A 22,929-nucleotide genomic window follows, 5' to 3' on the forward strand; every position below is an offset into this window, starting at 1 on the left:
CATTGATTCCATAAAGATAAAGGAGTCCCACTGAGTAGCCTGTCTTCTAACATTACATGCATGTAAAAATTGCAACGATCTTACCGGAATCTATGCCATGGAACAGCAACACAGTCCTTCAAGTTTGACAGAATGTAGCAGCGCTTCTGACATGGACTTGAATGCAGAAAAGCAGGCAGCGAAACTCGTCAATGCTGATTGCTTATGGAGCTGTTAATGAGTAGGGATGGTTTCGCAGAAAGACTCTCCCTGCATCTCCGGACTCTAACTTTCATCAAGGCTCTCACTGAGAGACTGACAAGACTACTAAAAACTCCAGTCCCATTTTGAAGAGTACTACCCTCCATAAGCAACTTACTCCGTAATTTTCCGACAATTCTCTGCCAACCTCCTATGACGATAGGCAAAGAATGGCTGGGGGATAAGGGAAGTGGGGGAGGTATTTAAGCCTTTGGCTGGGGTGTCTTTGCCTCCTGCTGGTGGCCAGGTTCTGTATTCCCAAAAGTAATGAATGCAGCTGTGGACTCTCCCTGTATTTAGAAGGAAATATGCAAAACATAAGTCATGAAAAAGTATTTAATATTAATATGTTTAAAGAATTTAAAGCAGTGTTCTCCCCAGGACCAAAATTTTTTAGTGGGTGCTGATTTTACTGACCACCCGGCTAAAATATTAGCCAATATTAAGCTAAAATTAGCTAATATTAAAAATGTTCAATTTTTAGTGCACAAATTATTATCAAATACAAATTAATTTGTGCTTTGGATAGTCTTTTATAGAATTATAGAATAGAAAATATTATACTGCTCCCACTCGTCTACTCCATAATGCCACCTGGCTGGCAAAATTTACACACTGTAAAGTATAAAAGTAGAGAAATGTAGCTCTCAAAGAAAATGAAGAATCCTTAGGTGAAGAAAATATATCTGCCAACATGCTTCTAGAACAATGAGGAAACATGAAAACTATGGAAGTGGAAACTGAAACCTTGGGACAAGCTCTTTTTTTAACTACTGATACCAAGTGGATTTTGGAAAAAAAATAAAAAAAATACAGGAAACAAAGAAACTGAAATTTCCTGTCAAGCTATTTCTCCTGCACTAAGTAGAAGCCACAACTCTCTGAGGAAATCATATAGATAAATAAACATATTGTTTTGAAAGCAAATTCTCCAAGAAAACGATTATAAAATCAATTTCCTTATTTAAAAAAAACTGTATACATATATTAAGAGAACAATAAAGCATTGAACAGCAGTGAAATCAAAGAAAAATATACATACTAACACAATCATACTGTGCATATTGTTTTGAGTTTAAAAGCAGCACAAAAATGTACTGCTGGATAAATATTCATTTGGATAACATATCCCGTTGTGCAAAATACAGACAAATGCTGATTTCATTGGACATTTTGGTGTATTTTATAAAGAAACTAAATGCACAAATAACAGTAAATATTACAAATCTGACAATTGCTTAAGAACATCTGGTCTAGGTTGTATTACAGCTGTAAATAATAATTATTAATAACAACAGTAATAATATTTTCATATGGGTCTCAAGCGCGCAGACTTATAGGGACATTATATACTAGATCTTTGCATAAATGTTTTGTAGATGATCCATTTATATAGCCTATCTGGAAGTGTTTTTGTAACAATGTATAGTTTTCTAGTTTTCCCTCAAAATATCAGATGCAGACCCAGGTCTACAGAGTCCTGCTGCTCTTGTTTGTGTAATCTGTCTTTTCATATGCTGGGAAGGGGAGTGCCTGCTCTCCCTGATTTCCCAGCCCCTTTCACTGGGTGTCCCAGCCTAACCTCATCAACAGTGCTACACTGGGAGCTTCTAAAATTTTTTTTTAAAAGGATTTATACTAGATTTTTAGACCAGTATCTGTGCATATTCTTCCTTATAGTAGTGTCTAATACATGCAGTTACAGTATATGAAAACTGGGGTACACAGTCCCTTTAACTGATTTGCGGCAGCTGAGAAACAGTTTATATTACCAATTTAAAATGAGCTACTTTTGTTGGCCTTTAAACCAACTAATATCAGGTAGCAAAATTCACAACTGGAGTAAAAATCAACATCTAAGTAAATGATTTGCACTTTGTAATACATAAAGAAACAATGTAAACAATATCCATTATTCAGACAAATTACATTCCACAGAGTATAATTAACTAAAATTAAACTTTCAATTTGGCAACAAAATATGGTGACTTACTATCCATGCTCTCTTCTCTTTTCTTTAGTTCCATATACTTTTGCTTCTTTTCACCTAGAAATGGAAACGATTGTTTATTTCTCACAAAGGAAATACACACATCTCTATAGAAATGTATATATTCTGTCCACTTTGATTAGCTAACAAAATAAAGCAATTTTGTGGCTCCAGAAAAAGAGCAACTAAAATATGTGATTTGAGACTTCTTTTGGGTGGGCAATCAAAGTTGACTCAAGTGAACCCTCTAAAGGAGAGAACAGCAGATAGACTTACCCTGCAAGATTGCCTAAACCGGGCCCTGTTCCACTGCACATTTTTAAAAAATAAACTAATTGTGTGTTTGATACCAATACATCAATATTTTAGAAGCCTTAAGGGACATATATTAATCTATGGCAACCATGTGTTACGAAGTTGACCATTACTGTTGTGTAAATAACAAAGGAAAAAACAACATATTTTCATTATTTGAAATACAAAAGTTTATTTTAGTACAAAATCTAAAGACATAAATAATTAAATTAATTTATACAATATTGAAATATGCCATTCATTTACCTAACAGTAGGTAGAACCCCCCCCCCCTTAGCTGTCAAGGTATTTCACCTTTAGCTGCTGGCATTAGTTACAGCCAATCTAGGATCAGTTTGGACAGATAGGGAGGAGAGAGGATTGTCCCAGAAAAAAACAGACCCGGCAATAGGCACACAGAAATGGTGACAGGGAGGGCCTCTATATGATACTCTGGTGGAGACTTTCATTTAAAGGCAAATATAAATCTTGGTTTCATTTATACACTCTCGGCTTGATGTTATGCTCTGTACTGGTTGGTATATGCTAAAGCTACCCATATTGAGACACAGGTTGGGAAACAAGAATCAAAAATTTCCCTAGACCAATGTTCCCTTGAATTATTTTTTCCGTGCATGCAATTATTTTTTTCTGTGTGCAGGCTTGATACCGCTTGTGTGCGGCACTAATATATATATATATTTATATATATATATATATATATATATATATATATATATATATATATATATATATATATTGTATATATAACACAGAAATGGACCGACAGCTGCACAGTTCCCAGCAACCCAGGCAGTTAACCCCTGAACAGCATGGGTGACAGGCCCGCAGGAAAACATTACAAACATTATAAACACAACACACAGAAAACCTGGCACTCGCCAGCAGATACTCAGTAATGTTTAAAAGCAAAACTGGAGGAAGTCAGTTACATTTGACGCCAAAGGATCAAGCCCAGGACCACGTCAAGGTCTCCCCTTTCCTGGGACCCTAAACCAGCACCCACAAAATTCATACTTTCCCAGGGTGACACAGGCTTTTGTAATCTCCCCTATATAAATATACATACACACATATACTCTCACACACATACACACATATATTCTCACACACATACATACATATACTCAAACATACATAGATACCATAACAGTTTATCTAGGGGGACTGTGAATGCGCAGTATGCATACATAAGCACCTGAGGGTGCATTTATGTTGTGAAAAATTGCTGACATAACAAATGTAATAACTGAAAAATCAAAATTGTGGCTAATAGCTGTGCAAATGCCTTACGTTAAATGTACTAGTAGCAGGGGAGGGCAGTCAGTGGTTTCCGCAAAGGGACTGGACTTCTTCCCTGGCTGCTCTCTCCATGGTAGGTTCCTCATTACTGGGTCACTAAACTTTTATAAAAAGGAAATTTATGCTTACCTGATAAATGTATTTCTTTTATGATATGACGAGTCCACGGATTTCATCATTACTTATGGGATATCGCCTCCTGGTCAGCAGGAGGAGGCAAAGAGCACCACAGCAGAGCTGTATATATAGCTCCTCCCTTCCCTCCCACTCCAGTCATTCGACCGAAGTTAGGAAGAGAAAGGAAAAGCCAAGGTGCAGAGGTTACTGAAGTTTAACAAAAATAAAGACCTGTCTCAGAAAATGACAGGGTGGGCCGTGGACTCGTCATATCGTAAAAGAAATAAATTTATCAGGTAAGCATTAATTTCCTTTTCTTTTACAAGATATGACGAGTCCACAGATTTCATCCTTACTTATGGGATACAATACCAAAGCTATAGGACACGGATGAAAGGGAGGGACAAGACAGGAACCTAAACAGAAGGCACCACTGCTTGAAGAACCTTTCTCCCAAAAACAGCCTCAGACGAGGCAAAATCGTCAAATTGAGGAAGCCACAGCCCTAGTAAAATGAGCCATAATTCTTTCAGGAGGCTGCTGTCCAGCAGTCTCGTATGCAAAACAGATGATATTCTTCAGCCAAAAAGAAAGAGCGGTAGCCCAGCTTTCTGGCCTCTACGTCCTCCAGAAAAAACAACAAATAATGAAGATGATTGACGAAAGTCTTTAGTCGCCTGCAAGTAAAACGTCAGGGCACGGACCACGTCCAAGTTATGTAACAGACACCCCTTCTTAGAAGAAGGAATAGAGCACAATGAAGGAACATTAATTTCCTAATTAATATTTTTGTTGGAAACAACCTTATGAAGAAACAATGTTTGGTACGCAACACTACCTTATCGGAATGAAAAATAAGGTAAGGAGAATCACATTGTAATGCGGAAAGCTCAGAAACTCTGTAAGCAGAAGAAATAGCAACCAAAAATAAAACTTTCCAAGATAACAATTTAATATCTATGGAATGCATAGGTTCAAACGGAACCCCTTGAAGAACCTTAAGAACTAAATACAAACTCCAAGGAGGAGCAATAGGTCTAAACACAGGCCTGATTCTAGTCAGAGCCTGACAAAAGGATTGAACATCCGGATATCTGCCAGACGCTTGAGTAACAAAATAGATAAAGCAGAAATCTGTCCTTTTAAGGAACTTGCTGATAACCTTTTCTCCAATCCTTCTTGGAGAAAAGATAAAATCCTAGTCTTACTCCATGAGTAGCCCTTGGATTTTCACCAATAAAGATATTTACATATCTTATGGTAAATCTGTCTAGTAACAGGCTTACGTGCCTGGATCAAGGAATCAATGACCAAATAAGAGAACCCCCGCTTAGATAAAATCAAGCGTTCAATCTCCAAGCAGTCAGCTGCAGAAAAATTAGATTTGGATGATGGAAGGGTCCCTGAATGGAAAGGTCCTGTCTCAATGGAAGCTTCCACGGCGGCAGAGAGGACATGTCCACCAGATCGGCATACCAAGTCCTGCGAGGCCATGCAGGAGCGATGAGAATCACTGAAGCCCTCTCCCGTTTGACTCGAGCAATCGCCCGGGGAAGGAGAGCAAAACGGCGGAAACACATAAACTAGGTTGAACGACCAAGGCACTGCCAAGTCATCTATCAGTTCGGCCTGAGGATCCCTGGACCTGGATCCATATCTTGGGAGCTTGGCATTCTGATGAGGTGCCATAAGATCCAACTCCGGTCTGCCCCATGTGAGAATCAGGTTGGCAAAGACCTCCGGATGAAACATCTTTCTGCTCAAAAAATCCGCTTCCCAGTAGTCCACTCCTGGGATGTAGATTGCTGACAGAAAACAAGAGTGAGCTTCCGCCCACCGAATTATTTTGGATACTTCTGTCATCGCTAAGGAACTCCTTGTTCCTCCCTGATGATTAATGTAAGTCCTAGTCGGCTGGCATCCGTTGTCACTATCACCCATGAGGGTCTGCGGAGCATGTCCCCTGGGATAGATGATCCAGTGACAACCACCATAGAAGAGAGTCCCTTGCTCTCTGGTCTAGATTAATTTCAGGAGACAAGTGGTATAGTCTCCAATCTACTGACTGAACATCTTTATTTGCAAAGACCAGCGATGAAACCTAGCAAAAACAATGAAGTCCATTGTCTCTACCAACAATCCAATTACCTCCATGCACCGAGCCACTGACGGCCGAGGAGTTGTCTGAAAAACTCGGTATTTGTTCAAAATCTTTAATTTACTGACTCTGTCAGAAAGAATTTCATGGCCATAGAGTCGATTAGAGTTCCCAAGAAGGAACCCTTGTCTTTGGAACTAGCTAACGCTTTTCCAGATATACCTTCCACAGGAAGGATAGAACAAAGTCGGTGTGAGACTTTGCTAGCTGATAAGACGACGCCTAGATCAGAATATCGTCCAGATAAGGCGTCACTGCAATACCTCGCGGCCTTAGAACCGCCAGTAGAGACCCCAGAACCCTTTGAAAATTCTGGCCGCCGTGACCAAACCAAAGTAAGAGTCACGAACTGAAAATGTACGTCTGTGGATAAGAATATGAAGATATGCATCCTTTAGACCCATGGTAGATATAAATTGACCCTCCTGGATCAATGTAAGAATGGTACAAATAGTTTCCATCTTGAAAGATGGAACTCTGAGAAAGTCGTGTAGACTCTTGAGATCTAAGATAGGTCCCAAAGTTCCTTCTTTGGTAGGAACTACAAACAGATTTGAATACACCTGTCCCTGCTCCAGAATTGGAACGGGACAAATTACTCACATGGAGGATAGGGCGTCTAGTTATTAAGGTCTGGCGGACCTGATCCGACACTGCGGATCAGGTCCGCCAGACCTCGCTGAATACGGCGAGCAATACGCTCGCAGTATTCAGCATTGCACCAGCAGCTCACAAGAGCTGCTGGTGCAACGCCGCCCCCTGCTGACTCACGGCCAATCGGCCGCCAACAGGGGAGTGTCAATCAACCCGATCGTACTCGATCGGGTTGATTTCCGGTAATGTGTGTCCGTCTGCTCAGAGCAGGCGGACAGGTTATGGAGCAGCGGTCTTTGTGACCGCTGCTTCATAACTGTTGTTTCTCGCAAGAAACACGGGGCATCAAGCTAGAATCGGAGCTTGATACATATGGCCCTAGGTCTCTTACACAGCGTAAGAACGCCTCTCTATTAATCTGCCACAGACAATCGAGAAAGAAGAAACCTTCCTCTGGAAGGAAAATTTCTGAATTCCAGCTTGTATCACTGAGACACCATCTCTAATGCTCAGGTATACAGCCATCTCATATCCAAGCCTGGGTGAAGACAGCCTGCCATTCATGCTGACTTGCCCTTGTTCCTAGACAGGAGTGGTCTCCAGGTAGATATGGCTTGCGAATAGACCCCTTCCTGTTTAGAAGAAGAGGAAGGTGGGCTTCCCTTAAAATTTCAAAAGACACGAAATTACTCAGTCGACCCCTCTGATTGGATCTTTTTATCCTGAACGAGGGAAAGACCCTTACCTCCCGTGATGTCAGCAATAATCTCCTGCAGGTTAGGCCCAAACAGGGTCCTCCCTCGTAAGGAATAACCAAAGGTTTAGATTTAGATGACACATTCGCAGACCAAGAATTCAGCCACAAGGCTCTGCACGTTAAGATGGAAATCCAGAACTCTTAGCCGTCACTCCGGTAGGCTGCAGAGAAGTGTCCGTAACAAAGGATTTAGCCAATTTAAGAACTTTAACTCTGACCTGTATCTCTAAAAAGAAGTCTGAGACATAAGAGATTCTTCCAGGGCATCACTTCTTAAGTAGACCCTCTAATTTCCCTAGGGTCCGTGAAGGCACAACTAGTATTCTCAAAAGGGATAGTAGTTTGTTTAGCCAAGAATCCCTGATAGCATTCGCGAAGAGGGAGTAGGGTCAAAAGAAAAAACATAATTTATGTAAGAACTTACCTGATAAATTCATTTCTTTCATATTAACAAGAGTCCATGAGCTAGTGACGTATGGGATATACATTCCTACCAGGAGGGGCAAAGTTTCCCAAACCTTAAAATGCCTATAAATACACCCCTCACCACACCCACAAATCAGTTTAACGAATAGCCAAGAAGTGGGGTGATAAGAAAAAAAGTGCGAAGCATATAAAATAAGGAATTGGAATAATTGTGCTTTATACAAAAAAATCATAACCACCACAAAAAAGGGTGGGCCTCATGGACTCTTGTTAATATGAAAGAAATGAATTTATCAGGTAAGTTCTTACATAAATTATGTTTTCTTTCATGTAATTAACAAGAGTCCATGAGCTAGTGACGTATGGGATAATGACTACCCAAGATGTGGATCTTTCCACACAAGAGTCACTAGAGAGGGAGGGATAAAATAAAGACAGCCAATTCCTGCTGCAAATAATCCACACCCAAAATAAAGTTTAACGAAAAACATAAGCAGAAGATTCAAACTGAAATCGCTGCCTGAAGAACTTTTCTACCAAAAACTGCTTCAGAAGAAGAAAATACATCAAAATGGTAGAATTTAGTAAAAGTATGCAAAGAGGACCAAGTTGCTGCTTTGCAGATCTGGTCAACCGAAGCTTCATTCCTAAACGCCCAGGAAGTAGATACTGACCTAGTAGAATGAGCTGTAATTCTCTGAGGCGGAATTTTACCCGACTCAACATAGGCAAGATGAATTAAAGATTTCAACCAAGATGCCAAAGAAATGGCAGAAGCTTTCTGGCCTTTTCTAGAACCGGAAAAGATAACAAATAGACTAGAAGTCTTACGGAAAGATTTCGTAGCTTCAACATAATATTTCAAAGCTCTAACAACATCCAAAGAATGCAACGATTTTTCCTTAGAATTCTTAGGATTAGGACATAATGAAGGAACCACAATTTCTCTACTAATGTTGTTGGAATTCACAACCTTAGGTAAAAATTCAAAAGAAGTTCGCAACACCGCCTTATCCTGATGAAAAATCAGAAAAGGAGACTCACAAGAAAGAGCAGATAATTCAGAAACTCTTCTAGCAGAAGAGATGGCCAAAAGGAACAAAACTTTCCAAGAAAGTAATTTAATGTCCAATGAATGCATAGGTTCAAACGGAGGAGCTTGAAGAGCTCCCAGAACCAAATTCAAACTCCAAGGAGGAGAAATTGACTTAATGACGGGTTTTATACGAACCAAAGCTTGTACAAAACAATGAATATCAGGAAGAATAGCAATCTTTCTGTGAAAAAGAACAGAAAGAGCGGAGATTTGTCCTTTCAAAGAACTTGCGGACAAACCCTTATCTAAACCATCCTGAAGAAACTGTAAAATTCTCGGTATTCTAAAAGAATGCCAAGAAAAATGATGAGAAAGACACCAAGAAATATAAGTCTTCCAGACTCTATAATATATCTCTCGAGATACAGATTTACGAGCCTGTAACATAGTATTAATCACGGAGTCAGAGAAACCTCTTTGACCAAGAATCAAGCGTTCAATCTCCATACCTTTAAATTTAAGGATTTCAGATACGGATGGAAAAAAGGACCTTGCGACAGAAGGTCTGGTCTTAACGGAAGAGTCCATGGTTGGCAAGATGCCATCCGGACAAGATCCGCATACCAAAACCTGTGAGGCCATGCCGGAGCTATTAGCAGAACAAACGAGCATTCCCTCAGAATCTTGGAGATTACTCTTGGAAGAAGAACTAGAGGCGGAAAGATATAGGCAGGATGATACTTCCAAGGAAGTGATAATGCATCCACTGCCTCCGCCTGAGGATCCCGGGATCTGGACAGATACCTGGGAAGTTTCTTGTTTAGATGAGAGGCCATCAGATCTATCTCTGGGAGCCCCCACATTTGAACAATCTGAAGAAATACCTCTGGGTGAAGAGACCATTCGCCCGGATGCAACGTTTGGCGACTGAGATAATCCGCTTCCCAATTGTCTACACCTGGGATATGAACCGCAGAGATTAGACAGGAGCTGGATTCTGCCCAAAGCAAAATTCGAGATACTTCTTTCATAGCCAGAGGACTGTGAGTCCCTCCTTGATGATTGATGTATGCCACAGTTGTGACATTGTCTGTCTGAAAACAAATGAACGATTCTCTCTTCAGAAGAGGCCAAAACTGAAGAGCTCTGAAAATTGCACGGAGTTCCAAAATATTGATCGGTAATCTCACCTCCTGAGATTCCCAAACTCCTTGTGCCGTCAGAGATCCCCACACAGCTCCCCAACCTGTGAGACTTGCATCTGTTGAAATTACAGTCCAGGTCGGAAGAACAAAAGAAGCCCCCTGAATTAAACGATGGTGATCTGTCCACCACGTTAGAGAGTGTCGAACAATCGGTTTTAAAGATATTAATTGATATATCTTCGTGTAATCCCTGCACCATTGGTTCAGCATACAGAGCTGAAGAGGTCGCATGTGAAAACGAGCAAAGGGGATCGCGTCCGATGCAGCAGTCATAAGACCTAGAATTTCCATGCATAAGGCTACCGAAGGGAATGATTGAGACTGAAGGTTTCGACAAGCTGTAATCAATTTTAGACGTCTCTTGTCTGTTAAAGACAGAGTCATGGACACTGAATCTATCTGGAAACCCAAAAAGGTTACCCTTGTTTGAGGAATCAAAGAACTTTTTGGTAAATTGATCCTCCAACCATGATCTTGAAGAAACAACACAAGTCGATTCGTATGAGACTCTGCTAAATGTAAAGACTGAGCAAGTACCAAGATATCGTCCAAATAAGGAAATACCACAATACCCTGTTCTCTGATTACAGACAGAAGGGCACCGAGAATCTTTGTGAAAATTCTTGGAGCTGTAGCAAGGCCAAACGGTAGAGCCACAAATTGGTAATGCTTGTCTAGAAAAGAGAATCTCAGGAACTGATAATGATCTGGATGAATCGGAATATGCAGATATGCATCCTGTAAATCTATTGTGGACATATAATTCCCTTGCTGAACAAAAGGCAATATAGTCCTTACAGTTACCATCTTGAACGTTGGTATCCTTACATAACGATTCAATAATTTTAGATCCAGAACTGGTCTGAAGGAATTCTCCTTCTTTGGTACAATGAAGAGATTTGAATAAAACCCCATCCCCTGTTCCGGAACTGGAACTGGCATAATTACTCCAGCCAACTCTAGATCTGAAACACAATTCAGAAATGCTTGAGCTTTCACTGGATTTACTGGGACACGAGAAAGAAAAAATCTCTTTGCAGGAGGTCTCATCTTGAAACCAATTCTGTACCCTTCTGAAACAATGTTCTGAATCCAAAGATTGTGAACAGAATTGATCCAAATTTCTTTGAAAAAACGTAACCTGCCCCCTACCAGCTGAACTGGAATGAGGGCCGTACCTTCATGTGAACTTAGAAGCAGGCTTTGCCTTTCTAGCAGGCTTGGATTTATTCCAGACTGGAGATGGTTTCCAAACTGAAACTGCTCCTGAGGACGAAGGATCAGGCTTTTGTTCTTTGTTGAAACGAAAGGAACGAAAACGATTGTTAGCCCTGTTTTTACCTTTAGATTTTTTATCCTGTGGTAAAAAAGTTCCTTTCCCACCAGTAACAGTTGAAATAATAGAATCCAACTGAGAACCAAATAATTTGTTTCCCTGGAAAGAAATGGAAAGTAGAGTTGATTTAGAAGCCATATCAGCATTCCAAGTCTTAAGCCATAAAGCTCTTCTGGCTAAGATAGCCAGAGACATAAACCTAACATCAACTCTAATAATATCAAAAATGGCATCACAGATAAAATTATTAGCATGCTGGAGAAGAATAATAATATCATGAGAATCACGATTTGTTACTTGTTGCGCTAGAGTTTCCAACCAAAAAGTTGAAGCTGCAGCAACATCAGCCAATGATATAGCAGGTCTAAGAAGATTACCTGAACACAGATAAGCTTTTCTTAGGAAAGATTCAATTTTTCTACCTAAAGGATCCTTAAACGAGGTACCATCTGACGTAGGAATGGTAGTACGTTTAGCAAGGGTAGAAATAGCCCCATCAACTTTAGGGATTTTGTCCCAAAATTCTAACCTGTCAGGCGGAACAGGATATAATTGCTTAAAACGTTTAGAAGGAGTAAATGAATTACCCAATTTATCCCATTCTTTGGAAATTACTGCAGAAATAGCATTAGGAACAGGAAAAACTTCTGGAATAACCGCAGGAGCTTTAAAAACCTTATCCAAACGTATAGAATTAGTATCAAGAGGACTAGAATCCTCTATTTCTAAAGCAATTAGTACTTCTTTAAGTAAAGAGCGAATAAATTCCATCTTAAATAAATATGAAGATTTATCAGCATCAATAAGAGTCCAAAGAATCAGAATGATGGTGTTCATTTAAAAATTCATCTGTAGAGAGAGAAGATTTAAAAGACTTTTTACGTTTACTAGAAGGAGAAATAACAGACAAAGCCTTCTTTATGGATTCAGAAACAAAATCTCTTATGTTATCAGGAACATTCTGCACCTTAGATGTTGAGGGAACTGCAACAGGCAATGGTACATTACTAAAGGAAATATTATCTGCTTTAACAAGTTTGTCATGACAATTATTACAAACAACAGCTGGAGGAATAGCTACCAAAAGTTTACAGCAGATACACTTAGCTTTGGTAGATCCAGCAGGCAGTGATTTTCCTGTAGTATCTTCTGGCTCAGATGCAACGTGAGACATCTTGCAATATGTAAGAGAAAAAACAACATATAAAGCAAAATAGATCAAATTCCTTATAAGACAGTTTCAGGAATGGGAAAGAATGCCAAATATCAAGCTTCTAGCAACCAGAAGCAAATGAAAAATGAGACTGAAATAATGTGGAGACAAAAGCGACGCCCATATTTTTTAGCGCCAAATAAGACGCCCACATTATTTGGCGCCTAAATGCTTTTGGCGCCAAAAATGACGCCACATCCGGAACGCCGACATTTTTGGCGCAAAATAACGTCAAAAAATGACGCAACTTCCGGCGACACGTATGACGCCGGAAACGGAAAAGAATTTTTGCGCCAAAAAAGTCTGCGCCAAAAATGACGCAATAAAATGAAGCATTTTCAGCCCCCGCGAGCCTAACAGCCCACAGGGAAAAAAAGTCAAATTTTTGAGGTAAGAAAAATATGATAATTCAATGCATAATCCCAAATATGAAACTGACTGTCTGAAAATAAGGAAAGTTGAACATTCTGAGTCAAGGCAAATAAATGTTTGAATACATATATTTAGAACTTTATAAATAAAGTGCCCAACCATAGCTTAGAGTGTCACAGAAAATAAGACTTACTTACCCCAGGACACTCATCTACATATAGCAGATAGCCAAACCAGTACTGAAACGAGAATCAGCAGAGGAAATGGTATATATAAGAGTATATCGTCGATCTGAAAAGGGAGGTAAGAGATGAATCTCTACGACCGATAACAGAGAACCTTATGAAATAGACCCCGTAGAAGGAGATCACTGCATTCAATAGGCAATACTCTCTTCACATCCCTCTGACATTCACTGCACGCTGAGAGGAAAACCGGGCTCCAACTTGCTGCGGAGCGCATATCAACGTAGAATCTAGCACAAACTTACTTCACCACCTCCCTTGGAGGCAAAGTTTGTAAAACTGATTTGTGGGTGTGGTGAGGGGTGTATTTATAGGCATTTTAAGGTTTGGGAAACTTTGCCCCTCCTGGTAGGAATGTATATCCCATACGTCACTAGCTCATGGACTCTTGTTAATTACATGAAAGAAAATAAATTTGAACAAATCGTAATCAAGTAGGACATGATACTGTTCTTTTAAATATGAAAAGTAACCCTATTCTTGAGTGCGCTTGTTGCATCCTCCCATAGAGGATGAACTAACAAAGAACAGCTGAAATACATATAATACAATGCACACAGAAGAAGACGTTACTGTCTCCTTAATGCTGAAGCAACTCATGCATGTGGGAATGTACACCATCCTACGTCACCAAGGATGAGTTAAACAAAAAACAGCCGCAATTCCTGTAATAAAATTTACAGAAAAAAATGTTAAGGGAGCGCTTTATTTCTGACGTGCAGAAAAAAACAATAACAATATAAAGACGGCTGTAACTAGACTTTGCTATGTACAATAAACACAAAGTCACTGCAAGAACCGCAGAGCACTGCCTGTGGGACATGTTATTTTGGACACTTTAATTATTAAATTGTGACAGGGATTGACTGGTGTCACCAGACGTTTAACCGCCACCACCTTAGAAGGAACATGTTAGTACAGGAACATATGGTACTGTCTCTTTAAATTTTAAAAGAAAACATTTTTTCTATGTGTGAACTGCAGAAAAATATTAAAAACTTAGCAACTTTAGCCAGGTCCGACCTGTGAGCCCCACAGGACCCCCATATTATGGCAACACAAGAAAAAAAATTGCCAGGCAGCAAATTTCAGAACATTTTACCCCTCAGTAGGAACCGCTAAGGTATCACTCCATGCATAAAAAATGCGACAGAGAAGCATAGGCTACCGTCCAAATATGCTTATAACAATTGGAAGCATAACAGTTTGGACCTAAAAGAAACTTAGCCATATAGAAGGGGAAACAGGACACGTATCCTAAGGACCACCCCACATGGATGGCGACATAACATATCTCCCGGTCGGCATGTATCTTTATTGAACCGCGGGGAGATATTGCAGAAGCGCGCTAAGAAATAGTGTCCCCAAGAACCGCCCTGCATAGGCAGGTGCACAACAGTTAACTCCCGGGCGACATTGTAAAGTGAATACACCGCCGGGAGTAAAAAAGGGCGAGCAAGAAAATGGTGCTTGTCAAGGACTGCCCTTCGTGGGCGTTCACAGACAAAGGCATACAGGCAGATCCTGGACGGCATGGCTTGTGTAACCGCCGGGAGAAGGGAGAGCATGTGAAAGCACCCGTTAACAACATTCACACAAAAAAACTTTCTGTCATAGTCACGCCTAGACCTGAACCAGGCTCACAGTTTGCTGGCGCTGTTTTCCCAGCCTGATGCTTAACTGATTCACCACCAGCTGGCTCTACACATTGTACATACATCTCCTCTCCCGGTCGGCATCTTTTTCTTATGCACCCCCTGGGAGATGTGATGATTACCGCCATAACACACAAGAGTGAAAATCATCCCCTTAAAACATACCCCTTAGGGAAAACATGTATGTTCCTCTGTCAGCTCCCGGGCGGTATGATGTTTTAATAAAACCACCGGGAGAATTTTTCTCTACAGAGGTCCTACAGAGTCTAAGCTCAAACGCGGTAACAATGTGCTGTCTAAAAATTCTCCCCTGAAAGGAGAAAAGTATACCTGAATAAAGAGCCCTATATTCTCTTTCTAAGGGCTATTATTCCCAAATTGAGTGGCCAATATCTTCTGAGCCCTTGTCTTCTTCTTAAGACCAGGAATAAAAATGGCACTTACCGCTCCATCTGCCGACAGCAAAAGCAGCTTCCAGGCGGGTGAAGTCCTACTGCTCACATGGACCTGAGGATGACAAGGAAAATACTGGGTATATCCCTCAGATTTTTCCCCCAGATAGGGCAGCAACAGTAGATGGAAGGCACAGTGAGAATTATGTCCCACAAGTTCCGATTGCATTAAAGCCATCAAATGCTTCTCTTTTTTTTTTACTGAAGAGACCGATCTGGTCTAGGCTACACCCCAGCACAAAGTAGTGACACTACTTTAAAAATAATAAACTTGCTGAAAAGCCAGAAGCTGTAGCCCTGAGAAAAAATAGAATTTGTGTTTACCTGATAAATTTCTTTCTCCTACGGTGTATCCGGTCCACGGCTTTATCCTTACTTGTGGGATATTCTCAATCCCTACAGGAAGTGGCAAATAGAGCACACAGCAGAGCTGTCCATATAGCTCCCCTCTGGCTCCACCCCCCCAGTCATTCGACCGACGGTTAGGAGAAAAAGGAGAACCATAGGGTGCAGTGGTGACTGTAGTTTACAAAAAATAAATTTAAACCTGACCAAAATGCCAGGCCGGCCGTGGACCGGCTACACCGTAGGAGAAGAAATTTATCAGGTAAACATAAATTCTGTTTTCTCCTACATTGGTGTATCCGGTCCACGGCTTCATCCTTACTTGTGGGAACCAATACCAAAGCTTTAGGACACGGATGAAGGGAGGGAACAAGTCAGGTAACCTAAACGGAAGGCACCACTGCTTGCAAAACCTTTCTCCCAAAAATAGCCTCCGAAGAAGCAAAAGTATCGAATTTGTAAAATTTGGCAAACGTATGCAGTGAAGACCAAGTCGCTGCCTTACAAATCTGTTCAACAGAAGCCTCATTCTTGAAAGCCCATGTAGAAGCCACAGCTCTAGTAGAGTGAGCTGTAATTCGTTCAGGAGGCTGCCTTCCAGCAGTCTCATAAGCCAACCGGATGATGCTTTTCAGCCACATCAAGATTGTGTAACAGACGTTCCTTGTTGGAAACTGGATTAGGACACATAGAAGGAACAACTATTTCCTGGTTGATATTCTTATTGGAAACCACTTTTGGAAGAAAACCAGGTTTGGTACATAAAACGACCTTATCTGTATGAAACACCAGATAGGGTGAATTACACTGCAAAGCAGACAATTCAGAAACTCTTCTAGCAGAAGAAATAGCTACTAAAAACAAAACTTTCCAAGATAGTAACTTAATATCTATGGAATGTAGAGGTTCAAACGGAACCCCTTGAAGAACTGAAAGAACTAAATTTAGACTCCATGGAGGAGCCACAGGTCTGTAGACAGGCTTGATTCTGACTAAAGCCTGTACAAACGCCTGAATATCTGGCATGGCTGCCAGACGCTTGTGTAACAAAACAGACAGAGCAGATATCTGTCCCTTTAAAGAACTCCTTCTTGGAGAAAAGATAGTATCCTTGGAATCCTAATCTTACTCCATGAGTAACCCTTGGATTCGCACCAGCAAAGATATTTCTGCCATATCTTATGGTAAATTTTCCTGGTGACAGGCTTTCTAGCCTGGATCAGAGTATCTATAACTGATTCCGAAAACCCACGCTTAGCTAGAATCAAGCGTTCAATCTCCAAGCAGTCAGTTGCAGAGAAACTAGGTTTGGATGTTCGAATGGACCTTGAATTAGAAGGTCCTGCCTCAAAGGCAGCATCCATGGTGGAACCGATGACATATTCACCAGGTCTGCATACCAAGTCCTTTCGTGGCCACGCAGGAGCTATCAGAATTACCGAAGCCTTCTCCTGTTTGATCCTGGCTACTAGCCGGGGGAGAAGGGGAAACGGTGGAAAGACATAAGCTAGATTGAACGACCAAGGCACTACTAAGGCATCTACCAATGTCACCTTGGGATCCCTGGACCTGGACCCGTAACGTGTAACTTTGGAGTTCTGACGTGACGCCATCAGATCCAGATCTGGAATGCCCCATAGCTGGGTCAGCTGAGCAAAAACCTCCGGGTGGAGTTCCCACTCCCCCGGATGGAAAGTCTGACGACTCAGATAATCCGCTTCCCAGTTGTCCACTCCTGGGATGTGAATTGCTGATAGATGGCAGGAGTGATCCTCTGCCCATTTGATGATCTTGGATACCTCCCTCATCGCCAGGGAACTCTTTGTTCCCCCCTGATGATTGATGTACGCTACAGTCGTCATGTTGTCCGACTGAAATCTGATGAATTTGGCCTCCGCTAGTTGAGGCCATGCCTGGGGCGCATTGAATATCGCTCTCAATTCCAAAATGTTTATCGGGAGAAGAGATTCTTCCCGAGACCATAGACCCTGAGCCTTCAGGGACTTCCAGACCGCGCCCCAGCCTAAGAGGCTGGTGTCGGTCGTGACAATGATCCACTCCGGTCTTCGGAAACTCATTCCCTGAGACAGGTGATCCTGAGACAACCATCAGAGGAGTGAGTCTCTGGTTTGCTGGTCCATCTGAATCTGGGGAGACAAATCTGCATAATCCCCATTCCATTGTTTGAGCATGCACAGTTGCAATGGTCTTAAATGAATTCGAGCAAAAGGAACCACGTCCATTGCCGCAACCATTAGTCCTATTACCTCCATGCACTGAGCTATGGAGGGTTGAGGAATGGATTGAAGAACTCCACAAGTGTTCAAAAGTTTTAATTTCCTGACCTCTGTCAGAAAGATTTTCATTTCTACCGAGTCTATTATTGTTCCCAGGAAGGGAACCCTTGTGAACGGGGACAGAGAACTTTTTTCTATGTTCACCTTCCACCCGTGAGACCTTAGAAAGGCTAGAACAATGTCCGTATGAGCCCTTGCTTTGTGAAAGAACGACGCCTGTAATAAAATGTCGTCTAGGTAAGGTGCTACTGCAATGCCCCTTGGCCTTAGCACCGCTAGAAGGGACCTTAGCACCTTTGTGAAAATTCTGGGAGCAGTGGCCAATCCGAAGGGAAGAGCCACAAACTGGTAATGCTTGTCCAGAAAGGTGAACCTCAGAAACTGATGGTGATCTTTGTGGATAGGAATATGCAGGTACGCATCCTTTAAGTCCACGGTAGTCATATATTGACCCTCCTGGATCATTGGTAAAATTGTTCGAATGGTTTCCATTTTGAATGATGGAACTCTGAGGAATTTGTTTAGGATCTTTAAATCCAGAATTGGCCTGAAAGTTCCTTTCTTTTTGGGAACTACAAACAGGTTTGAGTAAAATCCCAGTCCATGTTCTGCTGTTGGAACTGGGTTTATCACTCCCATTTTTAAAAGGTCTTCTACGCAATGTAAGAATGCCTGTCTCTTTATCTGGTCTAAAGATAAGCGAGACATGTGGAACCTTCCCCTTGGAGGAAGGCCCTTGAATTCTAGAAGATACCCCTGAGAGACAATTTCTAGTGCCCAGGGGTCCGGAACATCTCTTGCCCAGGCCTGAGCAAAGAGAGAAAGTCTGCCCCCTACTAGATCCGGTCCCGGATCGGGGGCTACCCCTTCATGCTGTCTTGGTAGCAGCAGCAGGCTTTTTGGCCTGTTTACCCTTGTTCCAGCCTTGCAATGGTTTCCATGCTGGTTTGGGCTGGGGTACGTTACCCTCTTGCCTAGTGGCTGTAGAGGTAGAAGCCGGTCCGTTCCTGAAATTGCGAAAGGAACGAAAATCAGACTTATTTTTAGCTTTGAAAGGTCTATCCTGTGGAAGGGCATGGCCCTTTCCCCCAGTGATATCTGAAATAATTTCTTTCAACTCTGGCCCGAATAGGGTCTTACCCTTGAAAGGAATATTAAGCAATTTTGTTTTGGACGACACATCCGCCGACCACGATTTTAGCCAAAGCGCCCTACGCGCCACTATTGCGAAACCAGAATTTTTCGCCGCTAATTTAGCTAACTGAAAAGCGGCATCTGTAATGAAAGAATTAGCCAACTTCAGGGCGTGAATTCTATCCATTACTTCATCATAAGAAGTCTCCTTCTGGAGCGAGTTATCTAATTCCTCAAACCAAAAAGCAGCTGCAGTGGTTACAGGAATAATGCAAGAAATTGGTTGAAGAAGAAAACCTTGTTGAACAAAAATATTCTTAAGTAAACCTTCTAATTTTTTATCCATAGGATCTTTGAAAGCGCAACTGTCTTCTATTGGTATAGTTGTGCACTTAGCTAGCGTTGAAACTGCCCCCTCTACCTTAGGGACCGTCTGCCACGCGTCCCTTCTGGGGTCAACAATGGGGAACATTTTCTTAAATATAGGAGGGGGAACAAAAGGTACACCTGGCTTCTCCCACTCCTTATTCACTATATCCGCCACCCTCTTAGGTATCGGAAATGCATCAGTGTGTACTGGGACCTCTAAGAATTTATCCATTTTACACAATTTTTCTGGGACCACCAAAGGGTCACAATCATCAAGAGTAGCTAGGACCTCCTTAAGTAGAGCGCGGAGGTGTTCAAGCTTAAAATTTAAATGCTATGGTATCAGGCTCTGTCTGCTGAGAAACTTTTCCTGTGTCAGAAATTTCTCCCTCAGACAGGCCCTCCCTCACCGCCAAGTCAGATTGATGTGAGGGCACTACAGATAAATTATCCTCTGCGTCTGCTTGCTCATTTTCTGTATTTAAAACTGGGCAATCACGCTTCCTAGGAAAAGCTGGCAGTTTGGATAAAAATGCTGCGAGAGAATTATCCATTACTGCTGCTAACTGTTGCATAGTAATAGCAATTGGCGCGCTAGATGAACTGGGCATCGCTTGCGCGGTCATAACTGGTGTTGACACAGAAGGAGAGGATAGTGAGCTATCCTCACTACCTTCAGCTAAAGAATCATCTTGGGCTATATCTTTAAGCGTGATTGTACGGTCCTTAAGCTGTTTGGACGCTATGGCACACTTCACACATAAATTTAATGGGGGAACCACCTTGGCCTTTGAACATACAGAACATAGGTTATCTGAAGGGTCAGACATGTTTGACAGACTTAAACAGATCTTCAATGCAATAAAAATTATTTTTGACAAAAACGTTACTATGTCTTTAAATAATAAAAGTGCACACTTTATTACAAAAACATCAAAAAACCATCAAATAAACATCCGATTTTAATGAAATTTTCACCACAGTGTTTTAATGCTTTGAAATGATTGCACACAAATTTTCAGACCAATTAACCCCTTAATGCCCAAACCGGAGCTAATAACAGTAATTAACCGGTTAAAAACACTACAGTACTATGCCACAGTGGCCTTTAACTTCCTTAGGGATTATTTTAGTAGGAAATAAGCCTCTCTGGAGTCTTTTCCTGATGCCTCTGGACCCCCCACGTGAAGCTGCATGAACTGCCTAAGCAAAACAACTGTGCAATTGAGGCCTGAAAATGAGGCCTCCTCCCTCTTCATTCCAGAGTGGAGGGGCCTTTCTGACTAGAATAAGTGTCCAAATAAGTGCCAGGCGCAAAATAAAACCCCAAAAGTGTTTTAAAGTCTGAAAAAACACCTTATTTATAGTGAAAACATGCTAAAAAGCAATCGATTTAGCCCACAATAGTGTCAACCAGCATAGAGCCCTTAATATAAGCCATAATTTTATACAGAGTCTAAGAAAAATGGCTTACCTATCCCAGAGGGGATTGCTGACAGTCTTCTAGCATTACTAGGTCTTGTTAGAAAAATGACTGATCATACCTGAAGCAGTTAAGCCTGCAAACTGTTCCACCCAACTGAAGTGCTCTGGTTTCAACAGTCCTGCGTGGGAACAGCAATGGATTTTAGTTACTGGTGCTAAAATCATATTCCTCTCGGCAGAAATCTTCATCACTTTCTGCTGCAGAGTAAATAGTACAAGCCGGCACTATTTTAAAATAACAAACTCTTGATAGAAGAATACAAAACTACAACTAAACACCACATACTCTTTACCACCCCCGTGGAGATGCTACTAGTTAGAGCGGCAAAGAGAATGACTGGGGGGGCGGAGCCTGAGGGGAGCTATATGGACAGCTCTGCTGTGTGCTCTCTTTGCCACTTCCTGTAGGGATTGAGAATATCCCACAAGTAAGGATGAAGCCGTGGACCGGATACACCAATGTAGGAGAAATAGTACACACTGGTACATTTAAAAATAATAAACTTTTCTTGAAGAATCTAACACCTGACTTTACCTCTTCCTATCACTAACACAGGCAAAGAGAATGACTGGAGTGGGAGGGAAGAGCTATATATACAGCTCTGCTGTAGTGCTCTTTGCCTCCTCCTGCTGACCAGGAGGCGATATCCCATAAGGATGAAATCAGTGGACTCGTCATATCTTGAAAAAGAAATCTTGTGTGTGCAGGGCCAAGCGGTGCAGATGTAATCTGTAATAACCGCTTTGGCACTGCTTGGCTCTGCACACTCTGAAAGATTTTATAAAAGTTTAGTGACCCAGTAATCAGGAACGTACCCGTACCATGGAGTAGAAGTCCAGTCCCCTCGCTGAAACCACCGTTTAGAGCCCAAAAATAAATAGTTTGTCAAGTACCACACTGCACATTGGACTCAGCAATCTATCAGGCATCCAGCCTGCTTCCGTGTCCCTGTATACAGTGCTGCTGCCAGTACTGAGCTAATGTGTTTATAAGATCTCAGGCATTTTCTCTCTCTACTTCTGCTCACAGCCCTGCGATAAGCACATTAGAAAGGACTGTAAGCAGAATAGAGAGGGAAATGCCAGAGACTGCAGTGAGAGAAATCAAGGGTCTGAAATGGTGTTGACAGTGCAACACACCCTGCTCCTTATGGAGCCTTTGCATGAACCTAAAAATGGCCTTGGCTTTACCTTGCTTTCCCCATGCGGCCTGACATACTGCCTGCATTACACTGGAAGGCTGCCGCGCACCTTAGAGGGAACATTTCCCTAGAACTAAAAAACATAATTTATGCTTACAAGATAAATTCCTTTGCTTCCTGGCAGGGAGAGTCCACAAATTCATTCCTTACTGTTGGGAAATACAACACCTGGCCACCAGGGAGAGGCAAAGACACCACAGCCAAAGGCTTAAATATCCCCCCCACTTCCTCATCCCCCAGTCATTCAGCCAGAAGAAATAATATACAAAAGGAGCTGTCCAACAAAAAATAAATTACGGGCGGGGTAATGAACTCTCCCTGCGAGGAAGGAAAGGAATTTATCTGATAAGCATAAATTATGTTTTCCTTCCATAAGGCAGGGAGAGTCCACAACTTCATTCCTTACTGTTGGGAAAACTATACCCAAGCTCCAGAGGACACTGAAGGAATAATGGGAGGGAACAAAAAAAAGAGTTGAATCCCTATTCTGAGGGCACCACAGCCTTCAAAAGTTTTCTCTCGAAAGCTGCTTCAGCCAAAGCAAACACATCAAACTTGTAAAATTTAGCAAAGGTGAGAAAGGAGGATCAGGTATCCGCCTTACAAATCTGATCCATAGAGGCTTCATTCTTAAAGGCCCAGGAGGAAGCCACTGCTCTAGTGGAATGAGTCGTTATCCTCTCA

General features: G+C 41.6%; 1 protein-coding gene across 2 annotated transcripts in view; it reads right to left on the reverse strand.

Annotated features, from left to right (window-relative positions):
• IFT74 (intraflagellar transport 74) overlaps positions 1-22,929 on the reverse strand; it is a 414,649-nt gene that overhangs the window by 55,682 nt on the left and 336,038 nt on the right. For both annotated transcript variants that reach the window (XM_053702593.1, XM_053702594.1), the window contains one exon: positions 2,234-2,287. In XM_053702593.1, coding sequence (XP_053558568.1) covers positions 2,234-2,287 — 54 coding nt within the window. The remainder of the gene's footprint in view (positions 1-2,233; positions 2,288-22,929) is intronic.

Source organism: Bombina bombina, chromosome 2 (genome assembly GCF_027579735.1).
Source record: "Bombina bombina isolate aBomBom1 chromosome 2, aBomBom1.pri, whole genome shotgun sequence".
In the NCBI taxonomy this organism is placed as follows: domain Eukaryota; kingdom Metazoa; phylum Chordata; class Amphibia; order Anura; family Bombinatoridae; genus Bombina; species Bombina bombina.